The following is a 15,137-nucleotide window of genomic DNA, read 5'->3' on the forward strand; positions in this document are numbered from 1 at the left end:
AGGCAAATCAAAAAATATCTTGACACAAATGAAAACAGAAACAATCTACAAAAACTGGAGCTCAGTAAAACTAAGTACTGAGAGAAATTTCTAGCCATAAATGCCTACATTAAGGGAAAAAATCCAAATAAACCACCTAACCTTACATCTTAAAACTAGAAAAAGAAGACCAAACTAAGCCTTATTTGCAGAAGGAAAGAAAGATCAGATCATAAATAAATAAAATAGAGACCAGAAAAAAAAAATCAATGAAACTAAGAGCTGTTTTTTTTTCTTTTTTTTGAAAAAAGATAAAGTTGACAAACTTTTAGCTAGACTAAGGGAAAAAAAAAAAAGACTCAAAATAAGAAATAAGAGACATTACAACTGATACCACAGAAATACAAAAGATTGTAGGAGGCTACTGTGAATAGTTATACACCAAAAAAACTGGATACTTAGAAGAAATGGACAAATTCTTAGAAACATACAACCTACTAAGACTGAATCATGAATAGAAAATTTGATAGACTAGTAACGAGGAAATCAAATCAGTGAATTCTACCAAGAATTTAAAGAATTTACACCAATCCTTCTCAAACATCCAAAAACTGAATAAAAGTAAATATTTCCAGATCATTTGATGAGGCCATTATTACTCTGATACCAAACCAGATACTACAAAAACAAACAAAAAAAACTACAAGCCAATACACCTGATAAATATAGACGCAAAATTTCTCAACAAAAAACTAGCAAACAGAATCCAACAGCACATTAAAAGGATCATACACCACAATCAAGTGGGAATTTATCCCTGGGAAGCAAGGAGGGCTCAACACCCACAAATCAATAAATGTGATAAACCGCATTAATAGAATGAAAGATTAAAATCATATGTTCATTTCAATAAATGCAAAAAATCCCACATTTAACAAAATTCAACATCTTTTCATGAAAAAAAAAAGCTCAACAAATTGAGAATAGAGGGAATATACCTCAATATAATGAAGACCAGATATGACAGGCCCACAGCTAATGTCATACTCAATGGTGAAAATTTAGTTTTTCTCTAAGATCAGGAGCAAGACAAGGGTGCCCACTCCTACTACTCCTATTTAAGATAGTACTAGGAATTCTAGCCAGAGCAATTAAATAAGAAAAAAAAGATGTTATCCAAATTGGAAAGGAGAAATAAAATTGTCTCTTTGTAGGCTACATGATTTTATATAGAGAAAATTGCAATAGCATCAAAACCAATAATATACTTAGGAATAAAATTAACCAACAAGTTGAAATATCTATACATTAAAAACTGTAAGACACTGATGAAAGAAACTGAATACACAAATAACTGGAAAGATATCTCATGTTTATGGATCAGAAGGACGAGTATTAAGATACGCATGCTACCCAAAGCCATCTATGGACTCAATACAATACCTATAAAATAAATTCCAAAAGCATTATGGATCCAAAAAGACCTAGAATAGCAGAAGAAATTCTGAGAGAAGAACAAAGCTGGAGATATCACATATCTAGATTTCAACCCATACTACAATGCTATAATAATCAAAACAGTATGGTATTATGTGCAATGTAATATTATTCAGTCCATAAAAGAGAATGAAATCTTGCTATTTCCAACAACAGAGATGGATCTAGAGAACATAATGCTAAATGAAATAAGTCTATCAGAGAAAGATAAATACCATATGATTGGACTCATGTGGAATTCAAGAAATAAAACAAATGAGCAAAGGGGGGAAAAGAGAGGCAAACAAGAAACAGACTCTTAACTCTAGAGAATAAACTTATGGATGGATGGATGGGGGATGGGTAAAATAGGTGATGGGGACTAAGGAGGGCACTTACATGATGAGCACTGGATGACGTATGGAAATGTTGAATCACTATATTGCACACGTGAGATTGATACACGTGCATTAACTATACTGGAATTTAAAAAATAATAAAAAGGACTTTTAAAAAGATTTATTTTTAGAGAGAGAAGGGGGAAGGGGATAGGGAGAAGGAGAGAGTCCCAAGTAGATGCCACACTGAGCAGGAGGCAGGGCTCCATTTAAAAACATTGAGATGACAACCTGAACCAAAACCAAGAGTCAGATACCAACTGACTATACCACCCAGTACCCATAATAAAAAGTTTTTTAAAAACTGTATGGTAGTGGCACCTAGGTGGCTCTGTCAGTAAAGCCTCCGACTCTTGATTTTGATTCATGTCATGATCTCAGGGTCATGAGATCTAGCCCTGCCTCTAGCTCCATACTGAGCAAGGAGTCTGCTTCTTTTCTTCTCCCACTTCCTCTGCCTCTCACCCACTCACACATGTGCATGCTCTCTCTACACAATCTTTTTAAAAAACTATATAGTATTGGCAAGAAAATAATCACATAAACCAATAGAGCAGAATCAAGGGCTCAGAAACAAACTCTTGTATATTCAGTCAATTAATATTTGACAATGGGAGCCAAGAATACTTAGTGGATAGAGTCTCTTCCATAAACGATGAGAAAACTGAATAGCACCGCCTATACTGGACAAAATAGACCTTAAAATAAAGATTGTAACAAGAGAAAAACAAGAACACTATATAAAGGGGACAATCCAATAAGAAGACATAACAACTGTAAATATTTATGCACTCAACGTGGGAGAACCCAAATACTTAAAGCAGTTAATAACAAACATAAAGGAACTGAGTAATACAATTAATTACAGCAAGGGAATTTAACACCCCATTTACATTAATGGACAGATCATCCAAACAGAAATCAAAAGGAAACAATGGTTTTGAATGACACATAGGACCAGCTAAATTTAATAGATATATTCAGAACATTTTATCCTAAAATATCAGAATACATATTCTTTTTTAAGTGCCCATGGATGGGCAGCCCGGGTGGCCCAGAGGTTTAGCACTGCCTTCAGCCCCGGGCCTGATCCTGGAGACCCGGGATCGAGTCCCACGTCAGGCTCCCTGCATGGAGCCTGCTTCTCCCTCTGCCTGTGTCTCTGCCTCTCTCTCTCTCTCTGTCTCTCATAAATAAATAAATAAAATCTTTAAAAAAAAATTTAAGTGCCCATGGAACATTCTTTGGAACTGATCACCTATTAGGCCACAAAATAACTCAATAAATTTAAAAAGATCAAAGTCATACCATACATCTTTTCTGGACACAGTGCTATGAAACTAAAGATCAACTATAAGAAAAAAAATCTGCAAGAAGCACCTGGGTGGCTCAATCAGTTAAGTGTCCAACTCTTTTTTTTTTTTCCCTTAGGATTTTATTTATTCATTTGAGAGACAGAACATGAGCAGGGAAAGGAGCAGAGGGAGAGGGAGAAGCAGACTCCCCATTGAGCAGGGAACCTGATGTGGAGCTCGATCATAGGACCTGGGATCATGACCTGAGCAGAAGGCAGAAGCTTAACCAACTGAGTCACCCAGGCACCACATGCCTAACTCTTGATTTCAGCTCAGGTCATGATCTCTTGGTTGTGGGATAGGGCCCCATGTTGGGCTTCACACTTAGTGGGGAGTCTGCTTGAGATTCTCTCTCTCTTCTCTCCCTCTGCCCCTCCCCCCACTTGTGCTCTCTAAAAATAAATCTTAGAAAAAAATCTGCAAGAGCACAAATATGTGGAGGTTAACATGCTACTAAGTAATGAATGGATCAACCAAAAAATCAAAGAGCAAATCAAAAAATACATGGAGACAAATGAAAATGAAAACAATGCTATGAAACCTTTGGGATGCAGCAAAAGTGGCTCTCTGTGGGAAGTTTATACCAATACAGGGCTATCTCAGGACGAAAAATGTAAAATAAACATTCTTACTTTATACCTAAGGGAGCTAGAGAAAGAACAAACACAACCCGAATCAGTAGAAGGAAGGAAATAATAAAGATTAGAGCAAAAATACACAAAATGGAAACTAAAAAAAAAAAAAAATTGAACAGATCAATGAAACCAGGAGCTGGCTCTTTGAAAAGATCAACAAAATTGATAAATTTCTAGCCAGACTTTGCAAGGGGAGAGAGGGAGAGGATTCAAACAAAATCAAAAAGAGGAAAAATAACTGATCCCACAGAATTACAAGGATAAGAGAATATTATGAAAAATTATATGCTAACAAACTGGACAATCTAGAAGAAATAGATAAATTCCTAGAAATATATTAACTTCCTAAAATGGAATCAGGAAGAAATAGAAAAGTGGAACATACTGATTACCAGCAATGAGATTGAATCAATAGTAAAAAAAAAAAAAAAAAAAACTCCAAACAAACAAAAGTCCAGGACCAGATAATTTCACAGGTAAATTCTACCAAACATTTAAAGAAGAGTTAACATCTACTCTTCTGAAACTATTCCAAAAATTAGGAAAGAAAACCTTACAAACCCATAATTATAAGGTCAATTAATATTCAACAAAGCAGGAAAGAATATCCAATGGGAAAAAGTGTCTTAAACAAATGGTGTTCGGGAAAAAAGGACAGCTATATGCAGAAGAATGAAATTAGACCACTTTCTTTCACCATACACAAAAATAAATTCAAAATGTATAAATTCAAAGACCTAGCGTGAGACCTGAAACCATAAAATTCCTAGAAAAGAGCCCAGGCAGTAATGTGTCTGACACTGGCCAAAACAACATTTTTTTCTTTTCTTTCTTTCTTTTTTTTTTTTTTTAACATTTTTTCTAAATATTTTTCCTGATGCAAGGGAAATGAAAGCAAATAATAAGCTAGTGACACGACACCAAAATATAAAGCATTTGTACAGCACAAGAAACCATCAGTGTAATGTAAGGCAACTTTCTGAATGAGAGAAGATATTTGGTTATTTTATTTAAATTCAACTAGCCAACATACAATACATCCTTAGTTTCAGATGTAGTTTTCAATAATTCATCAGTTGCATATAACACCCAGTGCTCATCACATCACGTGCCCTCCCTTAATGCCTGCCACCCCGTTACCCGTCCCCCCAACTCCCTTCAGCAACCCTCAGTTTGTTGCCTATGACTAAGAGTCTCTATGCTTGGTCTCCCTCTCCAACTTTTCCCCATTCAGTTTCCCCTTCTTCCCTTATGGTCCTCTGTGTTTTTTATATTCTGCATATGAGTGAAACCATATGATAAATGTCTTTCTCCAGCTGACTTATTTCACTCCGCATAATACCCTCCGGTTCCAGCCACATCGATGTATATGGTGGAAATTCGTCTTTTCTGATGGCTGAGTAATATTCCATCGTATATACAGACCACATCCTCTTTATCCATTCATCTGTTGAAGGACATCTTGGCTCCTCCCACAATTTGACTATTGTGGAAATTGCTGCTATGAACATTGGGGTGCAGGTGCCCCCTCATTTCACTGCAGCTGTTGCTTTTCTTTACAATTCATTCTTTGTTTGCAGCCCTAAATAATATGCATTTCAGTTTTATTTCATGTGTAATGCAAATAAATGGCATCATACCGTGTAAATTTTGTGTGGCCTGCTTCTGCTCAGAATCATTTGTAAAAATCTATTTATGCTGAGGGATGTAGGTGAAATATATTTATTTTAATCACAGCATTACATTCAGTTATATGAATGGACCATATTTTATCTGTTCTAGGGCTGTGGGAAATTTGGATTGTTTGCAGTTTGGGATGTTATAAATAATGCCACTGTGCAGAATGATTTACATTTCCCTGTCCATATGTGAAAAGTGTTCCCTAGATATAGTCTTAAGAACAGAATTGCTAGGCTACAGAGCTTATGTATCTTTAACAGTTTTAGATGTGCCAAATTGTTTTTCCAAACCGGTTGTATCAATTTACTTTCCCATTAGCTGTATGTAAGAGTCCTGTTGCTTCACATTCTCAAACACTCGGGATTTTAAAATTTGTGTGTGTGTGTGTGTGTGTGTGTGTGTGTGTAGACGTTGAAGTTTTAATTTGAATATCCCTGATTAAGGTTAAGAATCATTTTTACATGTTAGCCATTTGAATCTCCTCTTTTGTGTAGTATCTAAAACGTCTTTCCCATTTGTCTGGAGGATTCTTTTTACATCAGTTCCTAGGAACTCTTCATATATCCAGGACTTGGTTATAGGTCTTGTAAATGTCTTCTTCCACTGTATGGTTTGTACTTCTCTTTGTATGATGCTCTCAGTGTAGGTCTTTATGGCTGATTTTTAAATAAAGTTTTTAATTTTAATAAATTCTAGTTTATTCATCTTTTCTCTGTGGCTAGCACTTTTTGATCTTGAGAAATTCTTTGCTATCAAAAGTCAAAGATATTCTCACGTAATATTTCCTATATCATATATATTTATTGCGGTACATTTCTGAGTACCACTAGAAGTAAATGCCACGTGGCATAATATATATTTTCAATTTAAAATATTTTCTATTTTTTGCTTGTACTTTTTTGGCCCAAAGATTACTCAGAAGTATATTTCTTAATTCTCAATAGTAGGGGATTTTTTAAAGCTATGATTCTGTTACTGTTTTCTAGATTGATTGCATTGTGGCTAGAGAACATAATCTGTATCACATAAACTTTTGAAGTTTTGACATGTACTCTGACCCAGTAGAGGTCAATTTTTTAGAGGTAGCTTATGGTCAAAAAGTATAATTCATGATCACTGTAACATCTATATAAAGTATAGTATGTCCATTAGGTCCATATAAAGGTATATGTCCATATATGACCTTATATGTCCATATAAAGGTATGTCCATTAGGTCACTTAAAATTATGTTCATCAAATATTTTATGTTCATTTTTTTCAGTCTGATTGTTTTATCAATTGTTGCATTCCCACCAACAGTGTAAGAGGTTTCCCTTTCTCTGCATCCTTGCCAACATCTGTTTATTTCCTGAATGTACAGCTATTTCAATCTTCCTGATATTTCACTTAAATGTAAAGAGAAAACCTACGGTTCGGGAACATCCTAAAGAGTAGCTAGGTGCTAACACTAATTCACAAACCTATGAACTGTTGGAAAATCTTACTGTGGTTACCATGAGAAAACGAACTGGGAAGTTTCCATACTTGGCCACGCCATTTTTTTAGAACATTGCTTTATCAACTGCAAGTGACCTACTCACTCAGGGATGGAAAGAGCCTCTGGGCCAGATCCTTAGGAAAGAGCCCCCACTGAGCCCTCCTTTGAGGCCAGAGAGGAGGCAGCCAGTCCCAGACTACATGCTTCTTGAAACAAGACCCTTGTTGTTCCTGAGTGAAGCCCCCTGTCCCTCCCCTTGACCTTGACACACTTTTAGAGATGGTAAGCAGATTGTACTGCTCTCTCCAATGCCTGGTGTCCCTATGTAAAGTGATTTTTATCTGCTGCAATTGGAGTAACAGTCCAGCCTACCAAAATCAAATTATTATTTGCTTTATTCTGCAGAGTTTAGTATTCCCTCACCTCCATCTTCCAAGTTTTGCAGTTTGTGTTTGAAGCTAGTACTCTTCATCAATGACTCTTGGTCTACAGTCTAAAAAAAAAAAAAAAAAAAAAGGCCATAAAAGTATGTTGCAATAAGACACAAAAAGTGCTACATCAACCCAAAAGAAGAAATAAAGCACATCATACAAATAGGATATTAGCTCTGGAAAAACCAGATGAATAACCAACAATTAAATAGTACCTTAGATACATTTTCTTCAACTTCTGAGTGTTCCAAGGAAGACAGATCGCTCAGTGGGTGGGGACTTTGAAGTTCTAGGCATTGGAACAGATTCCAGGGAATAAACATGCGAAGAAGCAATTTCAGATAATAATGTTTCTCTATCACTCTCTATGTTAAATCTTACCATCAAAAAAAAATATACTAAAAAAGAAGTCCCTTTGTATCTTTCAGGGGGTGTGGGGTTACTAGGTTTGTAGATCTGTAGGTAAAATGAAGAGCCTCAACTAAATCAGCACCATTCATAGCTTCCCAGTTGGCCCCCAACATACGGACAAGGTTCCTACCACCTTAAGCTTGTGACCCTTCCTTCTTCTTTCTCATAGTTCTACCTCTTGCTGTCTACTGCCACATTTTTCTCTTTTCCTTACTCCTTTTCTTCCAGTGGCAGCCACGCTAAGAAGTGGTCCATCACCTGCTTACTGACTGCTATCACATGCCTGGCAATGTGCACAGCTGCAGAATGATAAAGGTGAACACACTAAAATCCCTAGCCTTACAAAAGACGTGAATAGTTTCAATAAAATGCGATGGAGGTTAAGATACACACCTAACAGGACAAGGGTTGGCAAAATCTGGCCCCTCCAGGCAAAGCCAGTCTACCACTTGGTTTTGCAAATAAAGTTTTAATGGAAATGCAGGCATGTGCACTGGTTTACATCTGGGCTGGGGCTGAGGTTGCAGAGCTGAATAGTTGAAAGAGAAACTACAGAGGCGAAAAAAGCAAAAAAAATACCATCTGGTACTTTATAGCAATAGTTTACCAATCCCTGCTATAAGTCATCATTTGAGTGTTCTTGCTTCTTTAAAAGTGGAAGGAACACGAGCTAATCTCCAGTGTTAAAAGCAAAATTAAAACACAATGTCCTCTATATTTTGCTAATGAGGACATTAAAGGAAAGATCATATATTCATACTTTCTTCAACAGATATTAAAAGAAAAAAATCTTGTTTAGTTCCAATGACTGTTCCTAAAATTTATTTTTTCTATGTAAATCAACAGAAAATCAGGTACCTGTTTTCTGAACAGAATCTTCAGGAGAATCTCCAGAAACTCTTGGAGGTGTGGAGTTACTCTGCTTGGAGGTATCTTTCCATAATGGTGTTAGAGGTTTCACCTAAAATATAGTATTTTATCTATATGTTGGCAAATCGAACTTCAATAAAATATATATATAATAAATAAAATATAGTATTTTTTAAAGAGTGTTAACATCCAGAACCATTCAAAATAGCTTTCAAAAACTTCCAGTATATTTCTAATATCCTTTCAAGCAGTTTAAGTACTGGATTTGCTCCATTTGAAAATAAACACTAAGACCATGATCCCAAAGTTGGAAGCACATTAATTCGGTTCAATTAATTCAATTATGAATCAATCAATTCACAATTCTAACTCAAAAATAACTCGAAATCAAAGTCCTCAAAGTAGGGCCCCCATACCAGAAGAGAGCATCAGCGACCCCCAGGAACTTGACAGAAATGCAAATTCCAGAGCCCTCTCTTACTTAGTCAGAAACTATGAGGACAGAACCTGGCAGTCTGCATTTAAATAAATCATGTTAGTCATTCTGATGATCACTACAGTTTGAGAACCACTGCTCTAAATCAGGAATTCACAAACTACAGTTCACTGGACTTCTAATAAAGTTTTATTGGAATGCAACACACTCATTCACTTAGTCCATGGCTGCTTTCATGCTACAATGAAAGAGTTGAATAGTCACCGCAGAAAATATTTATGATCTTCTGTGTCTAAAATGTTTACAGTATTTACTATCTGATCCTTTACAGAACAAGTTTGCTGACTTTTGCCCGATAAATTATTCTCTTATATTCCAACACAGAGGAGTGGATTTTGAAAGCTAATATTTGTACAAAGTCAGCACTGTTCTCACTGAAAAATCAACAGACTTCCTGCCAGTTGCACAGCTTATATGCATGGATTCTCAAAGTTTTAATGTTCCTTTGGTGTTTCCTTAAAGCAAAAGCTGTATTTAAAATTTTCTTTTGATCTATTTCTAACTGATAAATCAGTTTGAACTCTTCGACAAATATTTAAGTCCTTGTTCTGGCTCACAGGTTTAAACTATAAACTATCTTTGTTGGTATGGAACACGGCAGCCCCTTAGATTCGCAGAGGGCAGGGAATAGAAGGGGGCAGAGGTAGGGGCAGAAAACTGTGATTAGAGTAATAACCACACTGTATTTCTGCATGGGTGAGTAGGGTGATGCCCTCCAAATTCCAGCAGCCACCCCCTTAGAAAACTCATATACCTGGCACTCTATCTGTAAGTCTTTATATATCTCACTTGACAAGGGACAAAAATCAACTGTTGAGAGGGGTGATTCAGCTATTAGAGGAAAATCTGGCTTTGAATTCATCTGGACAACACCCGTGTTCCTATTTTTAACTCAAAAACAAGGATAACCAAAGTGAATTAAGAAACTTTGAGGATTTATTCAATATTTATATAAGCCCAAAGTCATTTCAACCACTTACAAAATAAAGATTTAAATGTTTAAATCATTAAAAAGCTTTAGAAATAACATGTCAGCAAACTAAAAACTGAGAGACGAATTAAACCAAGAAGTTTATTTTAAAATGTAAATTCAAAGAGCATGTATTTACAGGAACGTAGCCCAGATGTGAGCATCATTCATAATAAACATCTTGCAACAACTTTGGGAAGAGTGAAGAAAGATCCGAAGTCTTCAGCTAAGATGCATACTAAATGTTTACAAATCCTTGCAGTTTCTATTGACAGTGATTTATGTACCAGAAAACCACTGGTTTGCTATCCTCATAATCCTGAAAGGAGTTTTTTTTTTGAGAAGTAAATGAAATTTAACACTAAGCAGATTGACCTGTTTCATTCTAAAGCCATAGGGGACACCTGAATATAATTTACTTACATGGTCTTTCTCATGCTCACTGCCACTGCTGGGAGGGGTAAATAGCAAAACTAAAAAAAAAAAAAAAAAAAAAAAAAAAAAAAAAAAAAAAAGAAGTAGTATATTACGGATAAGTTTGCTTCTGAGAACTGCAAAGACTCATTTCTCCCTCCCCCAATTATACATGTCCATGCTGGAAGCAATTTCCAAATCCTGAAGCTTGCTCAAATGTCTAGCTCTTAAGATCCCTTTCTAATTATCCAATTTGCTCCTGAGCCTCCACCCTCAGTGTGAATTCTCTGCTTCAGACTCTGCTCTGATCCTCTCCTCATGTCAACTTGTCCATGGAGCTTTATCTAATTTAGAATGCTTCCCCTTCTGCACATCTTTTTGAGTACTATCTTTCCCAGAGATTAGCTCAAATCCCGCCTGGGTCCTCCTTGAAGCTTTTCCTTGGGATGCCAGCTCATGTTAGATTCTCTTACCTGAACTCCCACTCCATTTATCTATTATCTATATATATTTATAGATATATAGATATCTGTATATTATCTATAACATCTAAATATTACCTATAGAGGACCACCTGGGTGGCCCAGTGGTTGAGCATCTGCCTTTGGCTCAGGTCATGATGCTGGAGTCCTGGGACTGAGTCCCACATTAGGCTCCCCATAGGGAGCCTGCTTCTCCCTCTGCCTGCATCTCTGCCTCTCTCTCTGTATCTCTCATGAATAAATAAAATATTTAAAAATAAATAAATAAATAAATAACCTATATATTTAACAATTATTGGTCAATTCCATTTTCTTTTGTACTGTTTTATGTATGTACATTTTACCTTTTTAATGTAATTGCACCCGGGCAGAGGGATCATATAATCATTTTTTCTTTGGTACCCTCCCTTCTATTGCATAACTGAAAAATACCTGATTTATCTGAAAAATGACTTGAAAGAAGACATGTACCAAACTTACGTCTTACACTTTTTCTGGTTCTTGTCTTTTTTCTACTAGTATACGGTTTTAGGGATTTCTTTTTTTGGTTACTGGTCCAAGATCGTTCACTGGTACTAGTACTCGAATCTTGATTACTATCCGAGAAGAGGTGTTTCCTATAATTAAACTTTTACAAGCACAGATTATAAATGTATGCTATTAAAAAGGTTTTAGCTCTCTTTACATACAACTAAACATATCACTACAAAGTTAGACAAAAAAGAAGTAACTTCTAGAAGCCTGGGCTCTCATATAATAAAAAGGCACAGTAGTAAGGAGAGAGGAGGAAAAAAGAAGAAACAGATTTCTTTAGTCAATTCTCAACTAAGTTGCTGTTGTAAAGGATGATTAAAAAAAGAATTCTTTCTCATCAAATATTGCAACTAAAGAGATCATAGTTATTTGTTCAAAAGCTGATGCAGAGGATCCCTGGATGGCTCAGTGGTTTAGTGCCTGCCTTCAGCCCAGGGTGTGATCCTGGAGGCCCAGGATCAGGTCCCACATCAGGCTCCCTGCATGGAGCCTGCTTCTCCCTCTGCCTATGTCTCTGCCCCTCTCTCTCTCTCTCTCTCTCTCTCTCTCTCTCTCTCTGCCTCTCATGAATAAATAAATAAAATCTTTAAAAAAAAAAAAGCTGATGCACCTATCATGTCAACACTGTGCCTTTGAAATATTAACCCAAATGACAAAAGAATTTAAAAGATAACTTTTGCAATGACAACCTTGTCTACATTTGAAAGGAGTTAAAATAAAACAAGGGGATCATTTTTATTTAAACCTGAAGTATTCTGAAATTAAGACCAGACTACCAAGGTAAATTTAACCTCTTCTGATGGTTTAACTGTACTCTGATTACTTATATATTTTTAACTTTTTCTGGTTTGGGATTAGTTTTTACAAATGCTGTGACAAATAATGTTTATGCTCAATTTCAATGTGGAATTTGTCTTGATTTTAATTAAAAGAACCCTCTATTTGAACTCTGTCTGTTGTGCCCCTCCAGGGGGCCCTGTCCTAAATCATCAATGCCTCAACAGAAACTCCACCATTCAGCTGGTGACAGCTCATTCTCACTTTAAGGCAAGGAGGATTCTTATGAATACAAATGTATTAAGTGGTGACAGTCTCTCACATAGTCTTCTCAAATATGAAATGCATCAGCTGGAAGAGACACCCTGTGCCTGGAATAGCAAAATGCAGACTCATCTCCCAAGGCCATCACTACATCCAGAAGAAAACCAGTACCTCCTTGTTTATGACAGCATGACCCACAACTTTTAAGGTGGGTCATGGTGAGTGATCTACTTTTGAAATGAATTTGTTGTTGAAGACCCAATTACTCCTACTTTAAAATGTTTAGCAGTTCAACATTTTTCTAGAGAATGTCATTTTTAAAGGGTACCTTATAAGTGAGGCCTATTTGCATTTTACATTTATGGTGGGGCAGGAGTTTCGGTGAACCCTCAGATTTGTTCCACAGTTCAGCCCAAAGTCATGTTAAGAGCAAACATTACTTCATTTTATGCACACAATTAAAAAACCATGCAGCAAGGTTTTGCTCGTTTCTTTGATTTATGTAAAAAGGTATTGAAAGTTATCTACAAAACAAAAATCTAGAGCAGTGGCTCTAGATTAAATTAAATTTAATTTAAATTTGGCTGCATATTAGAATCATCAGAAGGGGCTTAAAAAAAAAAAGCCTGAGCATCACCCTAGGTCAATTAAGTTGGAATCTTTGGAGGGCGGCACATATCTAGCCTCCAATAGTCTCATCAACTTCCCTGATGTGATTCCAACTCAAGACTGAGCAGCAGAGAGTGAGAACCATTGCTAAAAGCAAGCCAGAAGGAACCTTAACTCATTTAAAACCCATTATCTCAATTTTTAAAAATTCATTTAATGTTCATTAAAAATGCACTGACTATAAACCTAGAATGCCCATAGGAATGAAGAAAAAAAACCATATCATTGACTCAGAGTAAGTAATTTCTTTTCAACTCATTAACGCTTCTGGTTCTATTCAGGATAAATCTCAGGTATGAGAGGGTCTTTAACACGTTTCTTTTTATTTATCTTTTTTTTTTTTTTTTACAAAGCAAGAACCAATTTTTCATTTAAAAGTGAAACAATTCCTCTTATAACTTTAAGATCAATTTAATTAGAGATAATAAAGACTAGAGCAGTGACAAATTTTAAAGATGACACACACATAATTTAGAAAGTACTGCCTTAAAACAAGAAGAGTAACTTCATTACCAATATCTTTGTTTTTCGTTTTCTCTCACCCTCGGAAGCAGAATCTGTCCTAAAACAAAACAGGTCAAATGAACAGAACTTCACCAACACTACCTTCTCCCTCCCTCATCGTCCAGCCTTAACTTTTTTTTTTTTTTCCTTTCTGTGCCTTTGTCTGATCAGGAGCCCAGTGAATGGGAAATATCCCATCCTGCCGACAAGGTTCTCTTACAATCAATTTCCATAGATTCTCTGCAGACAACAACTGGTAATTTTAAAAAAAGCAATCTTTGTTGAGCCCTTCTCTAGGTGTGGTAATGTGACAGAGTGGTATTTCCTGCCTGGCCTTTCCTTAAAATCAACAGGGAGAGCTTAACAAGAAAGGTATTCCCACTAATTCGTGAATATTGAGCAATTCTTCATATACCTGTAGGTCTTCGGAGAAATGTCTATTTAAGTCCTTCACTCGGTTTTTAAAATCTGGCTGATTTTTTGGCTGTTGAGTTGTAGGAGTTCCTTAGATACTTTGGACATTCGCTTATTACTATATGGTACGATAGTATTTTTTAAAAGCCCCCAAAGATAACAAGTGTTGGTGAAAATGTGGAGAAATTAGCACACTTACACATTGTTTATAGAAATATCAAATGGTATAGCCACAATGGAAAAAAATTGCTCAAAAAAATTAAAAAGTAGAACTATCAAATTATCCAGCATCCCACTTCTGGATATATATTCAAAAGAAGCATTTTTACAACAGCCAAATTATGGAAACCATTTAAATATCCATCAATGGACAAATACAGCATGATTCTACTTATAGGAGAGATCTAAAATAGTCAAACATTGGAAATGGAAAGGTGAGTAAAAGAGGCTGGAGAGAGAAATATAGAGTTGTTCAACATGTATAAAGTTGTTGTTCAACATTTGCAAGATGCAAGATGAGTAAGTTTTAGAGATCCATTGTTTAACATTGTGCCTACAGTTGACAATATGGCACTTAAAAATGTGTTAAGATGATAAAACTCATGTTAAGTGTTCTTGCCATAATGAAAAACAAACACAAAAATAAATGAAAAGTTAATGCACCCATATATGTGGGCAACCACTGATCTACTTTGTCTCTATGAATTAGTTTGGATTTTCTAGTATTTTATATGAATGGAATCATATAACACGTACTCCTGTTTTTTTGTCAGGCTTCTTTCATTTGGAAATAATTTCATGTTGTATATATCAGTTGTTAATTCATTTTTATTTTTGAGTAATAGTCCATCATATGGATATACCAAAATCTGTTTATGTGCTCATCTACTGATGGACAT

General features: G+C 35.7%; 1 protein-coding gene across 1 annotated transcript in view; it reads right to left on the reverse strand.

Annotated features, from left to right (window-relative positions):
* The window catches only part of SYCP2L (synaptonemal complex protein 2 like), a 111,249-nt gene that overhangs the window by 26,003 nt on the left and 70,109 nt on the right, over positions 1–15,137 (reverse strand). Inside the window, exons 21-26 of the mRNA XM_072731938.1 lie at positions 13,834–13,882; positions 11,557–11,704; positions 10,604–10,653; positions 8,703–8,805; positions 7,649–7,722; positions 7,426–7,495 (exon numbers count right to left, since the gene is read on the reverse strand). Coding sequence (XP_072588039.1) covers positions 7,426–7,495; positions 7,649–7,722; positions 8,703–8,805; positions 10,604–10,653; positions 11,557–11,704; positions 13,834–13,882 — 494 coding nt within the window. The remainder of the gene's footprint in view (positions 1–7,425; positions 7,496–7,648; positions 7,723–8,702; positions 8,806–10,603; positions 10,654–11,556; positions 11,705–13,833; positions 13,883–15,137) is intronic.

This window comes from Vulpes vulpes, chromosome 12, assembly GCF_048418805.1.
Source record: "Vulpes vulpes isolate BD-2025 chromosome 12, VulVul3, whole genome shotgun sequence".
NCBI lineage: Eukaryota > Metazoa > Chordata > Mammalia > Carnivora > Canidae > Vulpes > Vulpes vulpes.